The following is a 27340-nucleotide window of genomic DNA, read 5'->3' on the forward strand; positions in this document are numbered from 1 at the left end:
CCTTAGGGTCAGAGAGGAAACAGGGTATGATTCAGGCTTGCCACCTCCTTGTCTGACCCCTTTGGTAACTCTGGAGCTAAAATGATCTATCAAAGTTGTCCAGAGTTGGCAAACCAGAAGTTGTTACATGCAGATTGCCGTGGGAAGGGGTGTAGACTTGAGTGAAGTCGCTTTCTGCCGCTGAAGAAATCTCTGACATGTGGGTTGGTGGAAGGCAGTGGGCCAGCAACACTCTCAGATGCTGAGGCAACAAGTCCTTCCTTGAAGGGGGATCTAGGCAGTGGTCCATTTATGCCACATTGCATCAGCAAATCAACCCGTGTCTGGGCAAGATCAAATATATAACCAGGGGAGTCAGGTGTTATCTTTGTGTAACACAAGACACAAATCTGACTTAGTTTGGCTAACTAACTCTGTAAGGATTGGGGAAAGTTAATATACTTCAAAGAATGCAAGATAAAGTTATACAAAATGTTGTATTTCTTGCTTCAGAGAACAGAAAGCTTAGTGAATACAGGGGTTTTAGAGAGATGTGAAAGGTAAGATTTGAGCTCATTCTTTTGATACAGTTTTGGTTTAGGTAGATTTAGGGAACGGTGAATTCATTGCATGTTACATGTCCTTAGGTAATATAAATTTGCCTTGTATCAGCATGGTGAAATGGAAAAGCCTGGCACATTTGAATCTAGCATCAAAAAGCTTATCGGGGGGTGCCTGGGTGGCTCAGTGGGTTAAAGCCTCTGCCTTCAGCTCAGGTCATGATCCCAGGGTCCTGGGATCGAGCCCCGCATCAGGCTCTCTGCTCAGCAAGGAGCCTGCTTCCTCCTCTCTCTCTGCCTGCCTCTCTGCCTACTTGTGATCTCTCTCTCTGTCAAATAAATAAGTAAAATCTTTAAAAAAAAAAAAAAAAAGCTTATCGGGAAGTGTAGTTAATTAGGTGAAGTGACAAGAGATAAAACCAGAAAGATAAGTTAGAAAAAAATTAAGAAGAGCCTCATATGTTCAACAAATGTGTCTTCCCTTCCTTATCCTACGCCCTTTCAGATAAACAGCTGTTTGTAATATATAATTTGAAAACTGAAATAGTGACTTTTCATGTAATTCTGATCAAAATCAAGGAGTTTATTTGAATAATTAAATAATGATGCTGCAATTACCTTAAGGGTTTCAGTTATATATAGGGAGAATCAATATCTTTATTCATCTGCTTAATGGCCTCTAGAAAATTTTGTAGTTTTAGCATTTTGGTGCTAATACCATGATAACAGACCCCATGAGTGATTTTTATAGGGAAGGTGTAGTCAGTTACTTTGTTTAAGTGTTTTAGGATAGTGTTTGGTGAAAAGAATTATGTTGATTAAGATTATTATCATTATTGTAGAGAAAGTTTCAAAAAGTGCTTAAGTTGCTTATTCTTTTTCCCCATAACAAGATAACGGATTTTTAGTTTAATTGTTTAAATAGAACCTCTCATTTAAAAGTAACCTCTCCCTATGGACACTTTTAGCATAATTTACTTGGAAAATGTGTTTATCCTTAGCATGAGAACTCTTCTTTGTTCCAAGAGTTTACTAACTCTTTCAATTATATATTCATCCCATATTTCTACCAGACATTTATTTTCTGGAAACAGAATATATATATATATATATATATATATATAATCAAAAATGGATAATATCATTAACATCACAAAATCATAGCTCGCTAATTCAGAATAGTATCTATGGGCTTGATTAATCATTTTCATAATGATAATTCAGAAGGGAATGCTAATCACCATGGTCACAAATGATCAGATGCTCTGTTCTGATGTTTTAAGTCAGATGACTTTAATAGGGCTAAAGTTTAAAAGGACATTTTGAATGCAACTCTCCAGTAGTCATTAGCTTTGTGATAGGTATTTTCACCTAGTGATCAATTTGAAGTTTAGTTTGGACAGTGGAGTTTTCAAATTTTTGATTGACATAATTAGATATCCCCCTTGCCATTTTGATATGCAGTGTCAGTTACAAACCATTGTGTATTGTCAGTACTTACTCAGATTGTGACTCCTGAGGCTTAAAAGTCAGAACTGACTGACGAGATTTTTATGTGGAAGTGGTTGGTATGAAGAAGGAAGGCTATACTAATGATAAGTCATAAGAACTATTCAGAAAGAGTAGTTCTGAACTGTGTCTGGTTTGATTTACAAAAACTTGTATGTGGGGATTCACTCCCAAGTTCTTGAAATGTTAACTAGATTCATGTTTGTAGGCTTAAGTTCATTCTTACATTTTCCTTCACTTTGACTCTGGAAAATTATCTTCAGTTTGATACATGTTCTAGATCTGGATATTGCATTTTAATTAAAAAGTAAACCTTAGGGGAAAAGTTAAGAAAAGATCATGAGTTATTTCAGGGCATGTTTAATTTATTCCCTTGGTTACATTTTAAAATCTGAAAATTCATAATTTGTAAATATTACTAGGCTAAGATTTGTTAAACCAGAAACTCCTTTGGCTTGGCCCAACTTTTGTTGACTTAAGATCTTCATGAAAGCAATAATTGACCTTGATAACTTCAAAGCTGAAATTGCGTTTATAGATCTTTAGCTTTTGACTGTTGTTAATTTCTTATATTTGCCATATGCTCAGAATAACAAACATACACATATATTTTTCTATACAGTGTATAATGAGGCTGTTATTATATAACAATTTATGTAATTTGTCTTTATACGTACAGGGTAGTTTCCAGGCTTTTGCTATTATAATAAATGCTGCAATGAAAAACCTATGTTACTTCACATATAAGAAGGTATATCTATCTTTCTGTAGGATGAATTTCCAGGAGTAGAATTCCCATGTTAAAGGTCAAGCACATCTGTAATTTTCATCGATAAAATCAAATCACCATCCATAGAGTATATTAATTGGGCATTTCCACCAGCAATGTATGCCAGCACTTGTTTCCTAACGGCCTATGAAACAGAGAATGGGGCATTATCAAATCTTTGGATATAGTTCCAATTAAAAAACTGACAAATGAAAGAAAAAGTGACAAATGATATTACAGCATATTTTTGTTTGTATGGTAGTTTATTTTGCTTACAACAGCAGAAAATTGTTCTCTTACAATTCTGGAAGTTTGAAGTCCAAAGTCAAGGTATGAGCAAGGTCATGCTCCCCTGGAAGTCTCTAAGGAGGATCTTTCCTCTTTCAGCTTCTGCTAGCCTCCCATATTTCTTGGGCTATAGGTGCATTATTCTACTTTTCTGCCTTCACAATGCACTGTGCCTGTGTCTCTGTATCTTCACATGACCATCTTCTTATAAAAACACCAGTCATATTGCATTCGAGGCCCACCCTACTCCCATAAGACCTTACCTATTTAACTACTTCTGTCTGAAACACCTATTTTTCAAATAAAGTCATACTCTGAGATACTGGTGATGAGGAGTTCAAGATATCTTTCTCATCTCCTAACAACAACCAACAAATATTAGCTTAATAAATTTTTAAAAAATGGATCTCAAACTGATATTTTTCATCAATAAAACTGGGACTGACGGGGCATCTGGGTGGCTCAGTGGATTAAAGCCTTTGCCTTCGGCTCAGGTCATGATCTCAGGGTCCTGGGATCGAGTCCCGCATGGGGCTCTCTGCTCAGCAGGGAGCCTGCTTCCCTTCCTCTCTCTCTGCCTGCCTCTCCACCTACTTGCCTACTTGTGATCTCTGTCTGTCAAATAAATAAATAAAATCTTAAAAAAAAAAAAAAGTGGGACTGACTCTAGGGTATTCTATATGGAAGATGGTCAGCTAAAGCCAAAGCCAAGATAAAGTACATTTCTATAGTTTTAAGTTTCACTATGATGTCAAGTTAATAGATATTCTATACTCAGAAACTAAAAGGAAACTAGAATAGACTCTAGGAAACCCTACATTTCTAGTCATCATACATTTTGGGGGAATGTATTATAGAAGGAGTAGAATTCCTACTTACATTCTCTAGAATCCAATATGGGCAGAAACAAAAGGAATATTCTGACAGGAAAAGTAAAAGGTCTCCCACTACAAGAGGCGGTGGGAACCAAAAAAATTAAGGGATCCAATAAATATCTCAGTTTTTAATATGTCCAGTGTACTTTTTAAAAATATTTTATTTATTTGAGGGAGAGCCAACACAAGAGAGCACAAGTAGGAGGTAGAGGGAGAGGGAGGAGCAGGCTCCCCACTGAGCAGGGAGCCCCAAGTGGGGCTGAGCAGGGAGCCCCATGTAGACTTTGAGCCCAGAGCCCTAGGATCACGACCTGAGCTGAAGGCAAATCGTTAAGCAACTGAGCAAGCCAGGTGCCCCACTTCAGTGTACTTTTAACATGTATTTCTCTTATTGTAAATGATACTGTCCAACTCTGTATTTCTTTTTCTAAGTATTATCTTTTGACAATTCATGGGTTGGTTGTCTTGCTTCTTAAGTTCTATAAGCTCTTCACATATTGGGGAGATTAGCTCTTACGATAAGTATTTTTCTCCTGTCATTTGGCTATTGATGTTTTTATGGCATATCATAATGTGCATAAATATTTTTAAAATCAGATGTACTAATAGCTTCTTTTTTGTGTTCTGAGTCTTGTATTTTGGTTAGAAAGCAGTTTCCTAGTATTTTATTTTTTTAAAGATTTTATTTATTTATTTGACAGACAGAGATCTCAAGTAGGTGGAGGGGCAGGCAGAGAGAGAGAGAGAGAGAGAAGCAGACTCCCCCCTGAGCAGAGAGCCCGATGCGGGGCTCGAACCCAGGACCCTGAGATCATGACCTGAGCCGAAGGCAGAGGCTTAACCCACTGAGCTACCCAGGAGCCTGCTGTTTCCTAGTATTTTAATTTTGCATGGGATCATGACCTGAGCCGAAGGCAGACACTTAACCCACTGAGCCACCCAGGTGCCCCTTACAATATGTGTATTTTAAGTTAGGATAGATGTATCCATGTTTTTCCATATGAGTACTTAAACATGAAGTGAGTTTTCATGTTCCTTATTCACCCATGTAATTTTAATCTTTATATCCAGACTTCTGTACAAAAGTTTTAAAATTCAGTAATACAGAAAACTAGTCTAGTGTTCAAAATATATTTTGTTCTATGTTCTTAATCAAAATTTATCAGACTCTTCTAAGGGATTAAGAAAGAAATGCTAAGGGGTGCCTGGGTGGCTCAGTGGGTTAAAGCCGCTGCCTTCGGCTCAGGTCATGATCCCAGAGTCCTGGGATCGAGCCCCGCATCGGGCTCTCTGCTCACCGGGGAGCCTGCTTCCTCCCTTCTCTCTCTGCCTGCCTCTCTGCCTACTTGTGATCTGTCTGTCAAATAAATAAATAAAATCTTAAAAAAAAAAGAAAGAAATGCTAAGTTGTTCTAATATACTTTGCAAGTGCTCAATACATGACTCCCAGCCGTTATTAGGTATGTTGCTCTATAAATATATTGGTATCCATTTTCATGTTCTTGATGAAGATAGTTTATCTTCAGATGTACAAATGATTATTTACCCAATAAAATGTACCTCTGTGAAATCAAGTGTTCCATATTTGCACCTATGAGTAACAAAAACAACAACAGCAACAACAACAACAAAAAACTCCACCAAATTCTAAGCAATTATCCTAATATATTGAAAAGAACCAGGTGAACTGAAACCTATTATGGATTTAAAACCAAAGAGATGTTTCCTTTTGGAGTTACACCTGAATTAAATATGCAAGCTATGTGTGTTGAAAACATATCAGTTTGTAATTGGATCTTCCTTGAGGCCATTCAGACATGCACAATGGACATGGCTTTTGCTCTCGCAATTACTTTAAAATTAATGGGGAAGGAAACTATCTAGTGCACTATCTCTCTTTTCATAATACATTTTTTTATTCTTCTCAAAGAAATGCATAGCCAAATGAAAAATAGACATTCAAATTGCCTTTTAAATTGTTTGAATTCCACTATTAAAGGAAACCTAAGGGGCAAAGTCAAAAATTAATTTGTTTTCCTAGTGAACATTTTTAGAATCTAGAAAAAAGTAGAAGATATTGTTATTCAGTATAATTGACAAAAATAGCCTCTGTGATCCCTCTCTAATCTCTGTTTGTCAATTACATTGTTTATATTAACACGTCATATCTACAAGAAACATTTTTCTAAATTTTGTTTTTCTTGCATTTTTTCAATAGATGTGTATGATATGCAGTTAGTTTTTATTTTTAGAATATGGCTGGATACATGTTAAGTAAATCTCTGTGTTTGTTGATCAAATGGATTCCATTATTGGATTTTTTTTCAAAAAGTACACTGTGCCATGGGACGTGTGGGTAGCTCAGTTAGTTAAGCGTCTGCTTCAGCTTGGGTCATGATCTGAAGTCTAGGGATTGAGTCCTGAGTCAGGCTCCCTGCTCATCAGGGGGGGTCTGCTTCTCCCTCTGCCCCTCCCTGTACTCATGCACTCTCTCACTCTCTCTCTCTCAAATAAATAAATAAAATCTTAAATTTAAAAAAAGCTACACTGTCTCATAGAAATTCTTAGCTCGTAACCAGAATATCTGTTGGTATTTATTTTCAAAGCCATATAAAGACATCTAATAACTACCAAATGAAGTATTTAAATATTTCCATCACATTTTCGAAGAAAATAGATTAGTTGTGCAAAAATACCTTCATGTTAAAAAGTACCTAACTCTGTACCTACATTGCAGATATCCTCAAGTACATTGGTTCTTTAATCACACTTAAAATTTAATTGCATAGTTTGCACTTAAAAATCACTGAAATTGGTTTAGAAGAACCTTCAAATACTTGCTTTCTCTATACTATGATTTTTTAAATTGAAATAGATTTCAGCTTATGATGTTCCAGAACATGTTTTAACATCTGTGAATTTTAACTGATACAAATTTCAATTAAAATACCTAAAAAGTGAAGAAATTATTTTTTTCAAGTGGGTTTACGTACCATTTGAAGATTTGATGAGTAATTGTTCTGAATATATGAATTATTTTAAAGTAAGTAACCTCTGTAAGTGTTATAAATAATTTTCTGGTTCCTCTGATGAACAGACGGAAGCAAGTAATTTCTAAGAGTTGAAGTGCCACAGAAACATTTTCTAATAATCCAAAATTTTCATAATCATGACTAGTGGCTTTAAACTTTTAATTTCTAGCTCTCAAAATGATCTTGTATTTAGGTTTCCAGTACCAGTTCCATCTCAGTTCAGTCAGTTCAGTCTGGTTCTTAGAATGAAGACTTAGGTCATGGTCATCAGATTCTTAAAATTAGGTAACATTTACACAAGGACTTTGGAAATTTTGGAAGCTACAATATTCTAAAAGATAGACAGTATCTAAAAGATAGATAGTAGACTAGCCCCAGAGTTTGTAATATACTCATATGTGGGGATAGAACAATGACATAGCAACAATTAATAGATACCACAGACGGAAGTCACAGTATGCACCCTCAGAAAGCTGTCCCTGGTCTACCTGTAAAGAACCAACATTATTAGACAGTATACTGACTACTGAATACCCATAAGTTCTTTTGCCCTTTTCAGAATTATTTAGCAAAATGGTCAAAAATGCTATGCTGATATTAGGCAGAGGGTATAGATATGAGGCAATGAGACAGAATTACCAGAACTCACATGGAATTTGATGGAAAAGAAATTCATCCATATGGATTAAGTTAATTGTGAAGAAAATACAACTGGGTGTGGGAATGATGAGAATAGTGATGTTGAGAAGCGAAATTATGCTCCTATTGGATACAAGTCATTTCCCATGACAGGGAGGAGCACTAAAAGAGAATATCTGTGTCCAGAAAGAACAGGAAAAAATTTTTTATCTTGACTTGTAGACCAGGTCTTCACCATCCACAAAGGCAAATTCCTCAAGATTCTGTTATTTATTGAAGGGCTTAAAAAAATAAGTAAAGTTGGAGTTGGACATCCAAGCTCAGATGCTAGAGTACAGAAGCCAAAGGTGTTTTAAAAATATTTCTGCCTTTGGCAAGTTAGGCATTCGTTTGAGATTTCTCAGGATTCACTGTCAGTGCTAGGATCCCATTACCTCATTCATGGACAGCCCCTTACCCATCTTGTTTTTCAGACCCTTTGCCTGTGATTCATTCTGAGGACAGTGCTGACATGTTTCTTGGGCAAGAATTTTGAGTTGATCTTCATGCTGCTAGAATAAAATACAAATGTCAGTCTATTGTTTAAGTTCCTTCAAACCCTAGTACTAGCCTGCCTTTCCAGCTTTGCCCCTTAACTGTGTTCTGTCGTGTACTGCATGCCCCATAAAAGCTGATCTATTTCTATTCCGTATGCATGCAGACTTAACCACTTTCTTAATTTTTGAAGGAAAGGAAGCTAATTATATTGTATAACTGTTCTGTCCCCACCCTGTGCTAGAATATTTTGTACATATTATGTGAAATGATTGTTATATGAGATAGGTAGGTATTATTGATCTCTAGCTGTGTATAGCTAGGGACCCTGAGGTTTTGAGAGTGTAAATAACTTGCTTCTTATCACGTAGCTAGTAGAAGAGCAGACTCTGGAAACAATTTGAATGAATTAGTGTCCACACCTCTTTCTCGTCAACATACCACTTGACCCATGTTATTTATTCTTTTACAACATGTTCTTTCCACATACTAATATCCACACTCAAATTTTTCTTCCCAACAAAGCTTTTGTTTTCCTGCAGTTTCTTTTGTCTTCACTGAATTATTATAAAAATCTTATATCATAAATATTTATCATAATTATTATTCATGTTCATAACTAGTTTCACTCAATTTTAAAGACTTCTACTACAATAGTAACTACTTGAAAGTAGAAAATACGTCTTTTTAAATTTCACACTCTCATGGAGGGTACCAAAATTGTATAGGGTAACCCTCAGACAATACTGGAGATAAGTTAATGAATGAATGAAAGAATGGCTAGCTATCCCTGTGAATACTCCTAAACTACATACAGTTATTAATAAAGTAATATATAGCAAAATAAGCATTCCAGTGCACTGCACTACTGTTTGAGTTTGCTGATGATGAATGTAATGACCATGAATTGACCTTTTCTACCGTAGCCATTATAGAAGTCTAAGATACCATTCCATTTCTAAAATATTGGTTAATTTTCAGTGGCTGGTTTCAAATGCCAGATCAGGATTGGATGCCTTCTTGCAGATACTTTATGAGGTACTTCTTTTCGCACTGCTACTTTCTAACCCCTGCACAGTGTATATCTAGCCACAAAGCCACACACATTCCTTTGACTCATAGCCTCCTGAAGCAAATAAGTTAACAATAGGGGTCTTCTGTGATACCATATATCTCCTTTCAGGGTTCATTTTAACTCATTTTGCCTGAGTGGGTGGTAATATCATTTATTGCTACATATTAAAAACACAAAAGCATAAATAACATTAATGCAGCCTTTTTCTGGTTATTGCCTTTAACTGAATGCCCTTGACATCAGGATCAGTGTAGAATATTAAAATAACATTGACATGAATATTTAATATAAGAACTTGCATATAAATCATGGTTTCAAATTTAATATATCTGATGGTAATAATTAAGTTCATTATAAAAAGTAGAGGAGATAAGAAAGAAAAAATGATAAGACAAATGATTTCTATATATGAATTATCCTATATGAGACTAGTAAGTGAAAAATGGAAGATTTAATTAAAGTCACTACTGTATCTTGAGTAAATCATAAGGAACACAATCCAGCTGGCTCCTTGATCAGAGGTATATTTGAGATTTTTATTAGGTATTAAGGGATGGTTTCCTTAATTTTATTTAGTCGTTTGTTGTTACATGCCTTTAATATAATTGTCATTAATTAACAGATTATTCTTGCTAATTAGGAAGACAGTAGATATCTTCAAGGGAGGTACAGTATCTAGGAAAGTAGAATTGAGTATTAATTCCCCTAATTATACAAAATAGAAATTCATAAAATTCTAAGTGACTAAATAAGAGTTATTACCAAATTTACTAGATTCTGATCTATATTAAATTTAAGTAAATTTAAATTAAATTTACTTTTTTTAGTCAAATTTACTTTTTTTAAATAAACGAACACACCTAGAAACAAGTTATCCTATGCAGAAATGAGAGTAAAGATATGAGTTAGTCTTAGCTCCCTCCTGCAAAGGCTATTTAGATTTTATTATTGCCAGATTCATTCCAAGTAGTTGAGAATAAGTTGTACTCACTTGATTTAAGCAAAAAAAAAAAAAAAGTGGTGAGTACCTATTAGAATGTCGCTTCATAAAGATTCTGCTAATGGGTTAATCTTACAGTGACAATTCCTATCAGGTTATTCCTAACGGGTTAATCTTACAGTGATAATTCCTATCAGTGATATTCCTATCACTAAGATAATGAGCACAAAGGGCGCCTGGGTGGCTCAGTGGGTTAAGTCGCTGCCTTCGGCTCAGGTCATCATCTCGGGGTCCAGGGATCGAGTCCCGCGTTGGGCTCTCTGCTCGGCGGGGAGCCTGCTTCCCTCTCTCTCTCTCTCTGCCTGACTCTCTGTCTGCTTGTGATCTCTCTCTGTCAAATAAATAAATAAAATCTTAAAAAAAAAAAAAAAAGATAATGAGCACAAAATCTGCTGTGTCTACCTGGTAACCTAGACATTAATAGATCCTGAGGCAATAACATGGTAGAAAAAGTCTTGGCTGTGAATATAATGAGAACCGGATTCAGATTCCAGCTTGATTACTTACTAACTTTAGCATGGCAAATTGTTTATCCTTCTCAAACTTGCCTCCTTATCAGTTAGATATGATAATATCTGTTGGACAAGACTGTCCTGAGGACTACATGAGTTCATGTGGAAAATCAGCAGCACTGTGCCAGGCACAATTTGAAAAAAGTAGCGGTTATTCTTATGATCTGATGGAATTCTTAGCACGTGACTTTATTTCTCTTTTGAACAAGTAACTTTAGAGGGACAATAATGTTTACTAACAACTGAAAAGCTATAGCCGAACTAAATACAGATCTTACAGATTAAATGTCTTACGGAAATTGAGTTTCATTTATAAAGAGAAAAAAATGAAATCAATAAACATTATTTGGAAGTTGATAATTATTCCTTTCCCCCTGGTGATGGAATCCATAGGCTTGGATGATTTATTCTAGGTCTAGTATGTTTTTGTTTTCATTCTCGATAGCATATTGCAGTGTCCTCTCCAGGAGATCCATGCTGGCTGTTGCTGAACTTGTTCTTCCATATCAGTCCTGAGCTGTTACAGACACCTCTGTGTTTCTTTTCCTGTAACTTTGCTAAGATTAATCAGTAAGCTATAAAGTGTTTCTGCCCTAACTACCAGCATCCACCAGGACCTCTTGGTCTCTATTATCTTCTTTAACCCTGATTGCCATTTATTGTTATTACTGCTATCATGGCTACTGTTTGTTACAGAACAAATGTATGTAGTCCTTGAAGTTCTCTTGCAACTCAATAAGCTACTTTTGGCCTTCTCCTAACTCTTCATGACTACTTTATGTTGAAGGTAGGAGAAGATGTTTCTAGCTCTCCGTGAACTTAAATAGAAAATAATAGCTTCTAAAGTGCTGACAGAAAAAAAAAGAAAGAAAGAAAGAAAGAGAAAGAAAAAAAAAAGATGTTTGGGGTGTTTTTGGTTGGTTTTCCTGCCTTCCTTTCTAAATAACCCCCACTGCTCCCTGCTCCATACAGGACTAGAAAAAATTAAAGTGATCAGTTACCCTGTAGCTAAAGCTTTTTTCTTTCTTTTTTTTTCCCCAGACTCTTGACTCTGCCTTTCCTACTCAACAGTCACATCCCCTATTGACAGAATTGGTTTGATACTAATGTAATACTAACTGAATTTTTTAAAAGTCCACTAGGCATTGTGATAAGTTCTTTGCCTATGCCATATAATTTAGCTATTATACATGCATGTTCATTTCTAAATTAAAAGTATCTGCATCATTTAGGTTAGACTAATATAGTGCATCCAAATTAAATAAGGTTTGGTAGCAACATTAACTTTTGAAATATCTATAAAATCAAGGCAATGATATTTAATCTCACCTTTACCTCCCAATAAAGTGGCTTCAGTTGCTTAAAGAATGGGATTCAGAAGGACTGGGAGTCTTTTTTTGATCCAGACAGGAAGGAATACAGTAATTGTATCAGTTTCCTGTGCCTGCTAGACCCAGTTACCACACACTTGGTGACTGAAAACAACAGAAAGATGTTATATTACATTTCTGGAGGCCAGATTTTTGAAATCTAGGTGTTGGTAGGTCGGCATACCCTCCAGAAGTTCTAGAGAAAAACCTGTTCTTTGCCTTCTCTAGCTTCCAGTGGCCACAGCTGAGCCTTGACTTGTGGCTTCATCACCGTCATCTCTGCCTTCTCCTTATGTTGCTTTCTTCTCTGTGTATCTCTATCTAATCTCCTTCTGCCTCTCTCCTATAAGGATACTTGTAGTGGCATCAAGGCCCACCCGGATAACCTAGGATGATCTCCTCTTGTCAAAATCCCTAACTTAATGGTATCTGTACAGACCCTTTTTCCAAATAAGGTGATATTCACAGGTTCCTGGGATTAGAGTGTGAACATATTTTAGGATTCTTTATCAATGTTTGCCATGGGCAAGGGGAGTGGGTATTGGTTTAGCATGCATGCCATGTTTTCCATCAGTGACCCGAAGTCTCATTTTACAAATACATGTTAGGTTATGTGTCTTGTCCAAGATTACTGCATCAGAAGAATCCCAGCAGGAGTCACATGGTATACAAAGTTGGAGTAATGGTACAGAGTTAAGCAAAGGGGTTTTAATAAAGGTATAGGCAGGTTTGAGGAACACCAACAAGGATTGTTGAACTATCTCAAGACTGATAATGGAACTTCTCGGCATGAAGGAACAAAGGGAAGTTTACCCTGATCTGATAGCAACTGTGGCCTTTGAGGACTGCAGGAAAGTGAAAGGTGAAGTTTACTAACCTCATTCTCTTCTCTCATCAATATTCTGCTCTTGCTTTTCATTGGCTGACCCCAAATGAAAGCCAGGAGACAAGGGATCCTGTTGTCATTATTTGTTCAGTTTCGCTGGACACATGAAAAAGTGAAGAAGGAAGGAGGATGAATATGGAGGGGCCAAAAAAAAAAAAAAAATAGCAGGCCCAGTCCCACAAATCATTGGCATCATAGCTGAGAGCAAAGTCTAAACTTCTTTATTACAGAATTTATTATAATTTTCAACATGTCAAATTTAATTCAACAAATATTTGTTGAGTACACGCAATGTTAAAGCTCCCCATATGGCACCACAAAAATGCCTAGGATTTTTTGCAGGTTATAACAAAAATAGACTGTAGGTAATGAAAAAAATCAGCATCCTTTTTATAGTAGTGATGAAAGTCTGGACTTAAGTAGAGGTCAGAATAAAAATGCGTAGAACCATATAGATTTGAACTCCATTGGAAAAAAACAATTAATAGGACTTGGTAAAATATTTGAAATGAGTGGAATGTAAAACAATGGGGGAAAGAATGGCAAACAGGAATCCAAGATTCAAAAACCAAATTAGAAAATATCCTGAAATTTACAAAATTAGCAGTTAGCAGACAAGCTCTTATAGAGAAATTTACTTTGTGCCTTAAATTTAAGGTACAGTAGGATATCTGTGTCAAGATGACTAGAAAGCATTTGAAATATGGGTTGGTTCCTGGGATGAAGTAGTTTGGGAAGGGGGGAATATAATAAATATAATAAAGATTCTGTTCATTTATTAAGAAAATTATATCACTTCCTTACTATGAGTTATAGACTCTATAAGAATTTGGTAATAGACTAATGAATGTGATAAAGTAATATTACTACTTTCAGAGAGATCATCAATGATAGCAGACATTTAACAAATAATAAAAATGAAAAAGGAGATACACATTTATAAAGAGATATTCGTTCCTGCTCAGAGATGACAGTTGAAATTACATGTGTAGAAAAGAAAGCTTAGAGTATGGGCATAGCAAAATTTTTATGTTTGAGATATTTTGGACAGATATCTTACACAGATATTTTGGATATGACTACAGTGGATTTTGTTTTCTAGCCTATAAATAGCATTGCTACTTTTAGAGTTTCAAACTAAATCAAATTATGAAAAACCACCTTTACAGTGAACTCCATATATTTTTGATAACTCTGTCAAGTTTCTTAAAATTGTAAAATATATAAATGCAAGAGATTACAGATGAAAGCAAAGAATATTAGGGACAAAGTCATGGTAGCATTTCCACATTGAGGGTATGGAAGGAAAAAGCAAAAAGCAGGTACCAGTAATTGTAATGAAAGTTCTCAGAGAGACTGAAGATTTAAGATAGAATAAAATATTAACATCAGCCACAGAAAGGATTTTCAAAAGGTAGCATGGTGACATAAAACAGTGCAGAAAGGGGGTTTAAAAAAAAGTGTACAAACTCAGGAAAATGTAAAAATGTAAAAATGGGAGACTGGTAAAAAGGAGGTTAGTGGTGCTTTTTTCAAGAGTGATTTGAACAGTAAGAACACATTAAGTTGCAGAAAAACTAGAGCTTTAGGGAATGAAGGACTATAAAATGAAGAAATAGCCAAAGAGAAAATGGTAAATATTGCCAAATATTGCCAAAATAAAGAAATGGTAAAATTTAGGGAACTTTCATTTTTAGAATATAAGATATCTAAATATAGACACAGTGAAGGTACCACTATGGAGTGAAGATGAAGTTGTATTAGAGATAAACAATGGCAAAATCATTCACAGGAACAAAATGAGAGGATATCAAGAGTATATTAAACAGAGTATATATTGTGAAGGGCAGAAGGTTGTTTTTGTTATTTGTGGGTTTTTTTTTTTTTTTTCCTACTCAGAGATACACATCATAATAAATGTAATAGGGTCAATAAGAAATTAAAAAGATAACCAAGGGCTATTTTGGGAGGATCAAATCAGGAGATTTAGGACAAATCTCCGTGAATTGATTCCTTTCCCAAGCAATACTTGGAAGTTTGAAGAAAATTAAGATGTTGGGAGTTGCCTCTGGCCAAGGAGTAACACAATGGGAACATCAAGGGGAAAAAATTATATGATGATGGTAAATGCTTTATTGCAATAGTCAACAGTGGAGTTCAGGCTGAGAGGAGTAAATGAAGCATAATTGAAAGCAGGCATTTAAAAGATGATGAAAGAATCCAGTCTTCTTCCCTCTACTGCAAAATCTTTCCTGATCTGGCTTCTACTTGCATTTCCAGTCTCATCTCATTGCCATCAGAGCTTTTGCCAAATTCCAGACATTTGAGTCTTGGCAGATCTTCCCAAATTCACCCAGCTCTATCGCTTTTTCCTTCTATTTGTCTGTGTGGCTTCTTCTCATCATTCAGATCTCAGGACATATTTCCTGACTACCTTTATTTAAAGTAGCTCTGTAGCCACCATTTTATTATTACAATATTCTATTTATTTTGTCCATAACTTTTAATATGACTTAAAATTACTCCCATGTCTGTTTTACATTTGTTTCTCCTGTATACTGGTTGCCTCTCCCGGTAGAGTGAAAACTTCATGACGATAGAGATAGTATGGTAGACCCAATTTTAGTACCAGTGGCAAGCACATGGCAGGTCCACAATACTTTTAAGTGAAGAAATGCATAACAGAAGGGTAGGGAAACATAAGGATGAAGGGAAAATCAGTTTACCCAGGGGTAAGGGAAGGTAGGAAACCCAGCCAGAAAGCAGCAATCTACATAGAGAAGAATTACTCATGAAGTTCTTCATTGTGCAGCACAGTTAGTAGTGTCTGAACCTGATATCCAGCCACTGAGTGGGTGAATGGTGGAGAATGGGGATGGAAAACTTTTGACACCAAAAGTTAGAAGAATCCTAATCTTGAATGTTCGTGTCCACCCACAGGATGCAGAGATTAGAAAAGAGTGCTGATCCCAGCCAGCAATGTGGACAGACTTAAACTTTTATGGCATATCAATTCAGCCTGTCTAGTTGCTGTTCACCTACTCACACAAGTAAATTATTATTTATTCTAGATGTGAGGAAACAGATGCAGATTTCATTTATTTTATTATCTAGATACCATCTGCAGCAAAACATGTTTGTAAAACATTATTATGGACCAATAATTTTATTTCATCTTTCATCACTGCTGTCAGCATTATCGCCTTTGTTTTCTTCATCCCCATCACCCTCGCTATCTTTAGCAGAGGCATTTGTGCCCAGCATTCACAAATCTGCTGACTGTTGCATTAAACACAGTTTTATGTCTACATTAATTGTCTATTTTTTCTTTTCCTCTATCCCCCTTTTTATCTGCCTTATCCCTGACGCAATGGGATTTTACCCATTTTCAGCTGGAGGGTATTGAAGTAATGGTCCATAGACATAATGAAACTGTGAAAGTTTGGCTGAAGTTAACATTTTTAAGAAACAGAAGAGCCTGTAAGTTTTCACTGGCCATATGCTTTTTTGCTTTTTTCTTTTTGTGAAACCACTAACCAACATGAGCGAGAAAACAAGTTTAAGTGGCAAGGTATAAACATCTGAAGGCTGGGGAAAATGATACCTTAATGTGACAAATGGTATTGCTTATTTTTATTATTATACAGAAATGCCTTCCCTTCAGACACAAAATAGAGATACAAACAGCATAGGCGAGAGAATAATGGCACACATGCTTCAGAGCTTTTTGTCTATGCCCTGTTCGCCCCTTGATAGTTAAAAAAAAAAAGTGTCCTTATTCAAACCAGACTCATTATAAAGAAAAATGTTCTTGCTTTAGAGTTTTCAGTGTAGCACCTGTTAACATCCTTCCCCTCTGTCCAATGAGAAAACTCTTTAATTCACCTACCAGAAAAAATTTTACAAAGCAAAAGGGAAAACAAAGACAGAAACTAATTTTATTTCTGAAAAAAATAGATAATGCACCTGTCAACTTGTATTTATTCCAGTGGCCTTCGGTGACATTTTCTAGTGACAGCAGCAAAGATTCCAAAATTGCTTCCACAGGCCCCACACAGCGATAGGTAACAGGGGACATTATTAACTTCAACACAGAGCAATTTATTGAAATCCAACACTCCATTATTAAAATATTGGAATTTTTTTCCCTTTCCATCCCACTCATCACTCTAAATGAATCCACGTTCTCTTTTCTTTATCTCTTTCCCTATCCCCCAAAAAAGCCATCTGCTATTTCCTTTATGAAAAAAAATAAAACCTACAATTAGTGTCTTGTTCATCTTTTCTTTTTCAAAAAAAGAGAACTATTATGCAAATACTCTGCAATTTGGTTTCAAATACCCTTTGTAGTGTGATGAGCAATTTTCCTTAATACAACCCCAGCTTTTTTGCCAGGACTTACTAATAGATTTTTTAAAAGAGAACTTTCATGTGACTTTTTTACACTCTTCTGATGTAAACTTTTCACAGGCATATTTAGAATGGAATTATCATTACTCCTTGAGTTGTAAAAGAAAAAAAAAAATTGTTTATGTATTTCACCCTGAAAAAGAAGCCTGAAATAACCCCTAAATCTTCCTTTTACCTTAAACCCTGTCACTTTCTTTCTCAAGAAATGGTCTGTACCAAGTAATACTCTTAGGAAATCAGAGACATATGTTTTCTTTGGCTTTTTCTGAAAGCATGCTGTAAGTGATGGCAGTTTACCTTTTAATGCAAATTTGTTGTTTGATTTTAGTTGCTCCTCAGGAAATGTAGTACAATTTGACCCAATTCTTCAGGTGTTTGGAGGGGTCTTCTTGTTAACCAGATAAGCATCTACAGTGCGAAGTGCTGACGGAACTGACATTTATTAAGAACAGTATCATAAGAAGAAGCAACTGCACTAAGAATCAGAAACCTTGAATCTTAAACCTGATCCTGGTACTTACCAAATATAACCTGGGCAGTAAGCCCACCCAGCTTTGGTTTTCTCCTTTCACAGCTGAGAATTACTACGTCCTTTGACTGCTTCTAGTGTTACAATGGGGATCAAACCACAACTGCAAGTTACTATGTTGGCAGTGGATTATAGATACATCTTAAGGCAATGTTCCAGAGGTCTGCAATTTTCATATTTCCTACAGTAGCTCCATCTGGAGAGCTTGCTACAAATGCAGATTCCTGATCTATTTCGAGCCTTGATTATCTGGGAGTGGGGCCAGGATAGCTACCTGTAATGATAATCCGGGGTGATTGTTAGGCTCATAAAAGACTGAGAGCCACTAGAAGAGAAACAGAAAAAATGAAATCAGTATACATTTAACTTAATTAGATAATATCTAACTTGGTACTTAATTAAATTAGATATTTAATTTGATTACATGTTTTGCTTATTTGTTGGTGTATATGTGTGCGTATCATAATTTAGTGAAGGAACCCTCTGGTTTATACTTTTAATATTAATGTTAATAATTAATTAATAACAATACAATATTACTTGGCTAATTACTATCTGTACATTACTATCTGTACTCTCCTTATAACTACACGGATTTGCCTTATTTCAAATGTTTACTAAAATATAAAGTAAGTAAAACCAAAATGTTTCAACCTTTTAGATCCAAATGGAGCCCTATTCATAGTAATTACTCAAATTTCTGGCCTTGCTGATTATGCAGAAACTCCAACCCCTAAAGGAGTCCCCCCATATAGTTTGGGCACTTTCTGAGTGCCTCATATGTGCCTATAAACCAATGTCCCAGTCACAGTCTTCCCGTGATATTTGCAGTGTCCTTCCTTACCAGCCTGGCCCCCGTGTGGAGATTTCTCCTTGTTGAGCCAGAAAGGCCCTCCCCCTGGCACCGTGGACTGGTACCACCACTGAAGGGAGGTCTCAAAGACAGCTGCCCATTTTTGCCCCACTCGTCCTCGCTCAAAAAAGTAAAAGGTTATACCTCACCTAAGATGCTGGCTGGATCCAGTCAATCCATATACTCCATCAGACATACACCATAATTGTTAATAATCTTTAGACTCCATTGAAATCAACACCACTAAAACAGTAGTGGAGATTAAGAGTTAATAATATCCTCTCAAATAACTCTAAGGTAATAATAATAAAAATCAAATACTTCTATAAGGCAAATAGTAAAAGACAGAAGTCTAGAGTGACTCTCCATTCCCTTTCCTGCTTGTTTTCCACCGCCCAAAGTAATCACTCCCAATTTCTCAGCAATTTATTTTTTTCATGTAATTCTGTTTCTAAATATTATGCTTACATTGTCAACTCTTGATTTTTCCATTTTATGCATCATATACTAACTTGTCACTAGGAACAACAGGAATGTATCTTTCACTTTCTTCCCATCACTGCCTTGCAGAAGTATAGTATACCTCCCTTCCCTTCCCTTTCCAGTATAGTCGTATGGTGTTTGCATATATAAACATTTTGTATTTACGTCCTTATGCTTACGTAACTATTCCCAGTCATGCTTTATAATGAATACATGATTTCCTTTTCTGGTGTGTGTCTTGTGCTTTACATCTAATCAATTTCTTCATTTTACTTTTGCTTAGGTTTCTGTGCATCAATCCTAATTTGACCTTCAACTTGTGCCAAATATACATGTATTTAAAATGTATTTTAAACTCATTAGGTATTCTAGCTTCTCCATCTTCTTGGATTACCTTTTCCAGATCAATATGTCTCACCCCATTCTGGACTGACTGCTGTCTTGGTCTCTTATACAGTTTGTATTTTGGAATATCCCTTCACTGTCATTTTTTGTTTCTTCAATTAAATGTACTCTTTTAATGGCTCCCTCTTATATAATGAACACATCTAACAGAGAAAGGAAGTATGTGAGATAAGTTTGTAGTTTTTTAAAAGTTTGTTTATTTGGGGGAGGGGGAGAGCATATATGAGGGGAAGGACAGAGGGAGAGAATCTCAAGCAGACTCCCTGCTGAGGCCAGAGCCCAACACCAGGCTTGATCTCATGACCCTGCCATCATGACCTGAGCTGAAACCAGTCGTCCAACACTCAACTGAATGAGCCACCCAGACTCAGCCCCCTGAGATAAGTTTAATAACAGACATAACTGAACATATCTGTATATCTACTCACTTAATTGAAATTTTGCTGGATTTGGAATTTGAGGTTTAAACAGTTTTAAGCTTCAGAATTTTGAAGTCACAGCTCCATTTAGGAGAAGGAACTGGAAGGTGGCCCCAATTTTCTCCACATATAAATATACATAATCCTGCTATTTTCATCAGAGTACGTCTCTTTCCATTTTGCCTACTATCTGTAGTCCACAATCCTTTTGATGGAGGGGAGGAGATCTGTACTCTAAGGTGCCTCCTAAATATGCTTTGAAATGATCCTACTGATGTAGGTTTCTCCCTCCTGCTCCATTTGGAGAGATTTGTGGTGCTAACACTACTTGTGCCTTTGGTGGTATACACATGTGGTGCAAATTGGATTTTTTTCTCAGTTTCCCTACCTGCTGCATTAGGGTTGAGGTGTCTTACGTATGCTAAATTGGTTACGACTAGTAAGCCACATCCTACTCATGTTATTCTATCTTCATTGCCTCCTCTCTATGACTGTTGGTGTCTACCTCTTTATGGATTCCTTTATTGCTAGTATAGTGGAATTGAGAGGAAATGGAAGTAAATTTGTATATTCAATCTGCCATGACATCTTTTTTTTTAAAGATTTTATTTATTTATTTGACAGAGATCACAGTAGACAGAGAGGCAGGCAGAGAAAGAGGGAGAGAGGGAAGCAGGCTCCCTGCTGAGCAGAGAGCCCGATGCAGGACTCGATCCCAGGACCCTGAGATCATGACCTGAGCCGAAGGCAGTTGCTTAACCCATTGAGCCACCCAGGCGCCCCCAATCTGCCATGACATCTTAAACAAAAGGTCAATATAGCTTTCTGTCCTCAATTTTTTTTTGTTTTGAAAAATTTTAAAGTTACAGAAAATATTCGAGAATGCTACAATAAATAATAATCCTCATGGCTTCAGTGTAAACTGATTGATAATAAATTGCCATATATGTGCCACCCCCTGTGTGTGTATGTGTGTGTGGGTGTGTGTGTGTGTGTGTGTATGTATGTAAGGTCCTATCTGTTTCAAATTGTAGTAAAGATACTTAAAATACCTTTTAACTGGAGGCTAACTTTAGGATGTGCTACTTAACTATCATATGTCCAATTTTATCTTCATTAAACCAAAGTGACATGATTATGATAAAGAAATTAGAGCTGTTTTCTCACTTTATGAAATAATAAAGTTGGAGTAGACAATTTTTTATAGTCTCACTTAGCTTTCAAATTTTATGATTCTATGAATAATACATCACTTATAATTTTAGAAATGAAATAAATTTGAATAAAGATAAAGTTAGGGAATAAAATGTCTTATTAAAAGGCTTATTTTTCTGGGGCGCCTGGGTGGCTCAGTGGGTTAAAGCCTCTGCCTTCGGCTCAGGTCATGATCCCAGGGTCCTGGGATCGAGCCCCGCATCGGGCTCTCTGCTCTGTGGAGAGCCTGCTTTCTCCTCTCTTTCTGCCTGCCTCTCTGCCTACTTGTGATCTCTGTCTGTCAAATAAATAAATAAAATCTTTAAAAAAAAAAGGCTTATATTTCTGCATAAATCCACAATGGCATATTGCTTATAATTGTTTAAGTTTTGATATTTATAATTTATAAATTACACCTATGTACGTTCTCTAAATCCATACTAATAATGGATGATTTAACTTTGGGTCACCTTTTACAACATTCAAATAACTGCATTTGTATAGATTATTGTATTCTAGAACTAAAGACCAAAAATTAAAAATCTACAGTATAAGCTAGGATTCAATATCAACTAATTTAGCAGTAAATAAAATCAAATATTGTCCATATTGCAAAAGAGAAAACACTAATATTAATTTTATATGCATTTAATTCTATAACATTTTCCATTTTAAAAAAAAAGTGTAGTCTTTATTTTTCACTTAATTTTACTTGAGTTAAATCACTTTAAGAATATAATAGCTGCATTAATGTCTTTTCATTTTTAATTGATTCCATCGAATGAGAGTACATTTTCAAAATTATGATCAGCACCATTAATATAGAGCTACAAGGAAATTTGAGTTGAAATGATGGTGTTATTTATTAATTTTTTTTATAGGAAGCTTTGATCATGGCAAGTATGGACCATCCACACTTAGTCCGGTTATTGGGTGTGTGTCTGAGCCCAACCATTCAGCTGGTTACACAGCTTATGCCCCATGGCTGCCTGTTGGATTATGTCCATGAACACAAGGATAACATTGGATCCCAGCTGCTGCTTAACTGGTGTGTCCAGATAGCTAAGGTAAGTGTCCAATACTTCCCATGGAGATAACTCTCCTAGCTTGCTTTCTCCTATTCTAGGATAGTATGGATATTGAAAATATGTTTAGTCTTTGAATAGATTTAAATAAAATAAATTTCTTTTGCTATATTGGAAGATATAGGGAAGTGTTTGCATTCAAAGCACAGATCAAACACATGTTATACATCTTTGGATTACTTTACTGCCAACTGTGTTATGTGGACCAGATGCAAAAACAAATAGTTTACTGGTCAGGAGAAAAAAAAAAAAAAGTTATACCAAATTTGTTTGGTTTTTGTTTTCTTTTTAAATATAATTTAAATAACAAAATCCAAGAAAACAAAGATCGAATGTCTGAATTGTTCCATTTTTAGATGATTTTATTAAGATAGTGGGTACATTCAGTTCTCAGTATTACAGATCAACAAGTTCTAAATATTTTTCTAGACATTTTGATAATTCTCAATTAGTCTTTAATGGTTGGGGGTTTGGGTTCTTGCAAGGCATGGCATGTAACATACATAATGGAAGTGCCATGGATCTCAGCACCTGGGGTGATGGGAACGGGGATCTGTGGTGAGCTGGAGAACACCTACTGCCCTCTGTAGGACTGCATTTTTTTCCCACCAAAGTTATGCAGTCTTCCAATTTTTCAGAGGGGCCAGAATTCTGGATTTTTTTTTTTTTAATGTGACTTCTCCAAATTTAAATCTTGGCTCAAACTTTTGAATTGTTCTGGAAGCCAAACAAAGCATTTATGCCCTGTAGTCCACCAGTGTGAAACTTCTGTTGTACACTTTTTATATCCAAAGAACCCATTTATTTGTTTATCTCGTATTTATTGATTACCTATACCAAGAGTATTTCTTGAAAACTTTCTCCTAGATAAATAGATCTGAGATGAGTTTTAATTCTCTGTTTCAACTTTTATTTACATCAAAATTTGACTTAATTTCAAAAACTGATTTATATATCTAAACTTCAATGAATTGTAAGGTGAGCTAAACAGGCAATAGAAATTTTCAAATCATCCTAACACTATAGACGAAAACAGAAGTAAGTTTCAAATTTCTTTGCTGTTCTCTACGTTTCCTGCAGTGTTCTTCATAATTTAGGTTTTGTCCTTAGGGATTCATGACATTAATATATCATTTATGCAAGACTGTACACTCTAATAATAGAAACTACTTTGAGTTCCCAGAATAATCACACTGTTTTAAACCATTTTGCCTTTGTGACTGCCAGCCTTTCTGCTTAGAAATCTTTCCTCATAGCTTCTTGATCACATAACATGATCTTTTCCATCTATCAACACTGATTGGACTTCCTTCCCTTATAGAACCTTCCCTACTCAACATTTTTCTCCAAACAGAAGCAACTTCTTCTGATTCTATATTGGTTTTGGTCACCAGTATCCTAAACACATTTTTATTATTTAAATGTTATACCGAGTGTTTACAAAACTATCTGACTGTAGGGCAAGCTTAGTTAGTCATTAACCTTTTAATAAAAATCTGTAGACACTTTCCATGTGTCAGGTACTATGCTGCCTGAAGTGTTTAGGGGCAAATAACAGGGACATGGGCATGGTTGTCTTTGTATTCCCAAATGGCATGAATAGTCAACAGATAAAACAATTAAGTATAGGCATATACTTAATACTTTGGTTCAGATTTTGAAGAAAAATAATTATAGGAGAGACTTAGGGCAGACACCATTAAGTCCTCGGAAACAGTTTGCTTATGGGAAGAAAATTTAGGCAGAGGAAAGATTCTACCAGAACCCTCTGGATATGGTGACCATGTAATTTATCATCCAACTGGGACAATTTTAGGAGTGAAAGAAAGCTCTTTCACTAGTTCCACCAAGACTGCAGGCACACAAATGTCCTAAACAGAGAAAGATGTGTGGGGGCCCTGTCTGATATGAAAAGTTTGGATTTTATTATAAATATAGTAGGTGTTGAAGTATTTTATGTTCTAATGAGATCACGCCCGTTTATGTGTGGAGATGAGAGCAAGGCAATCCAAGAATGGAAATGCAAATACCAGTCAGATGTCTGCACGTGATGAAAACAGAAGTAAATATGATTAGGATATATTCTTGAGATAAATATAGGCATTTGTAATACTGATCAATTGTGGGGGAGTGTGGTGGTGGTGTTTCCTGAGCTGGTGAATACTGAGGGATTATAGAAAAATAATTTGAGAGTTCAGTTCCAGACATGGCAAATTGCAAAGGTTTATCGAACATGACACTGGGGCTTTCAATTAGGTAGTTGAATTTGGTTGGGACTCTCAATGTAAACTGAAGAGTTACAGGTATTTAAATACATGGGAAAAGTTCTGATTACCGAGCCTTTGACTGTCTGATTCATATTTCTTCCTAGCACCAAAAATTGGCACAGTAGCCATTCAGTAAACATTTAATAAGTATTTTAACTCATAAAGAAAATGAAAAAAATCTGCACATAAGGAGGGAACCCATCCTTTGTCTTTTTTCCTACTTCAGGGGCAGAATTGTGTAGTGGAAACAGCATTAGGGTCAGAAGGACCTACAGTAGTATGATGGTGATCACTTTTAAGTTTTGTGAGTTGAGTAAGTTAGCCTTTTTGGAATTTTGTTTCTCAGTGTATTAAGAGTTCATAATCACTACTTTTTCTTTTTCATATTTGCAAAATGAATATAATGGTATCCACCTCTGGTAGGCTGAAACTCCCTGCCCCCAAAAATGTTAAGTTCCATCCCCAGCATCAGTGATTAAGTTACTATACATGTTAAAAGGCAATGTGTGAATGTTACCAAGTTAAGGATCTTGAGATGACATTACCCTGGATCATCCAAATGGGCCCAATGTAATCTAAGAATCCTTATAAGTGGGAGTAAGTGAAGATAAAAAGATGGGAGTGATGTGCTTTGAAGATGGAGAAAGGGGCCACAAGCCAGAAAATAGAGTCTACCTTTAGAAATAAAATAGATTATCCTTATAAGGTCCAGGCCTGATACACCTTGAGTTTATTCCAATGTATAAACCAATTCGGGACTTCTGACGTCCACAGCTGTAAGAAAATAAATTTGTATTTTTTTAAGCCATTAAATTTGTGGTAATTAGATACAGCCATAAAAAACTAATATACTTCCTCATAGTGGTTTGCAAAGATTAAATAAAACAGCCCAATGCAAGTTTCTGGCTCAGCTCCTAGAACTTTCATCCTAGAATAAAGGAGAGTGTTTAAAAACACTCTCTTTTATTAGCTATAGGTTGAAAGCCTCAAAACGGAGAATTTTTTTTAAAGATCTTATTTATTTATTTGACAGAGAGAGATCACAAGTAGGCAGAGAGGCAGGCAGGAGGGCGGGGGGGGGAAAGGCTCCCCGCTGAGCAGAGCTGGACACAGGGCTCGATCCCAGGACCCTGAGATCATGACCCAGGCGGAAGGCAGAGACCCAACCCACTGAGCCACCCAGGCGCCCCAACAGAGAACTATTTTTAAAACGTCTGCAAAACATAAGTAAGATGGTCTTAGTAAACACAAGTACTTTACAAATCACTATTCCAGTAACCTAGATAATCTTTTTCTTTGTTTTCAATTCTCGCCAAGAAAGGCTTATGAAAGAAAGCATCATAATTCCTCCAAAACCCACTCTGCTTTTGCTACATCCTTTCTTTCATTGATAAAGCTGGAAGGATTGGGGATAATACTGTAAAATGACTGATGTATGTTTGTGTTATAACATTCCTATGGAAAATACAACAGTAGGTAAGAAAATAATAGTTATAGCTAACATCAAGCAGCTCTTATTCTTTGTAAATTATTACTGTGTATATTTTATTCATTAATTAATTAATCTCATTACAAACCTTGAGATGTCATTATTATTTTCATTTCACAGATAAAATCATAGAGAATGTAAGTTATTTGATTAAATTCACAAAGCTAGTAAATAAATAGTAGAACCACTAATCTCTATTTTTATATATAAGGAAAAAAATTTTTTTTCAAATTTCACCCATATTCCAAGTTTTCTTTCCATTCTTCCATTGGTACATCATTCTACAAAATTTTATGTCATAGAAAATGCAAATTTAAACACTAAAATGGTTTTCTTCTTATAGACAGCAATATTCACTCTGCATACACTGTATTTGGAACTTAATTTAATCTGGTAAGCAGAGCAGAATATACTATTATTTAATGCTCATGCAATGCAATATGCCTTCCTGGTGCTTTATGAATCCAGAATAGAAGATAATGATCAGAATTCCTTTTTTTGTAATTGATGCTAGCAAATTGGGAAAGCAGTTTTTATGATAGCTTAGCAGACTCTAAAAAGTGTACATGAGTTTAGAGTGAAGAAACTTCATGGTGAATAGCACCAATAATGACTGAGTACACATAGATAAAGCATGTCTTACACACCTGAGTACACGTAGATAAAGCACGTCTCACCCAACTGACATCTTCTTGGTGCTTTATGTACATTGTGTTAATCTTTACAGAAGCTTTGACAGGTAGGGCCCATTGTTCTCCCAGTTTATAAATGAGGAAAACAGGGGAAGTAATGTCCTAAGGGACAACACGGCTGGGATGCCTGAATTCTAACAAGAGCCCTTGTACCATCCTCTCCAAACACATTCACGCCCCTGCAGCTGAAGGCTCTTGCTCTCTTCAACAGCACTTCTGAATATAAGGAGTGATGAGAAGCATGGTGTCTGTAGTTGTGTCTCATCACTAACCCCATAAAAGAAATGATCTTACCATGAATAATACTTTCCATTGTCTTCATGAGAATTTTTTTATTGCCTTATCATCAACATCTATGTCACCTTTTCAGGAGAAAGTACTAGAGAGCCATTCAATTTTGAGGGATTTTTTTGAACCAAGTTTTACTTATAAAATATTATGACAAAGCAAGCTCAAAACTGTTCTGTGAACAATTATGCAGTATGA

General features: G+C 35.8%; 1 protein-coding gene across 1 annotated transcript in view; it reads left to right on the forward strand.

Moving 5' to 3' along the window:
* Window positions 1-27340, forward strand: part of ERBB4 (erb-b2 receptor tyrosine kinase 4) — a gene marked incomplete at its 5' end in the record, with an annotated part of 585211 nt that overhangs the window by 432047 nt on the left and 125824 nt on the right. The window contains one exon of the mRNA XM_080799443.1: window positions 22203-22388. Coding sequence (XP_080655569.1) covers window positions 22203-22388 — 186 coding nt within the window. The remainder of the gene's footprint in view (window positions 1-22202; window positions 22389-27340) is intronic.

Source organism: Martes martes, assembly GCF_963455335.1.
Source record: "Martes martes genome assembly, chromosome: 3".
NCBI classification, from domain to species: Eukaryota; Metazoa; Chordata; class Mammalia; order Carnivora; family Mustelidae; genus Martes; species Martes martes.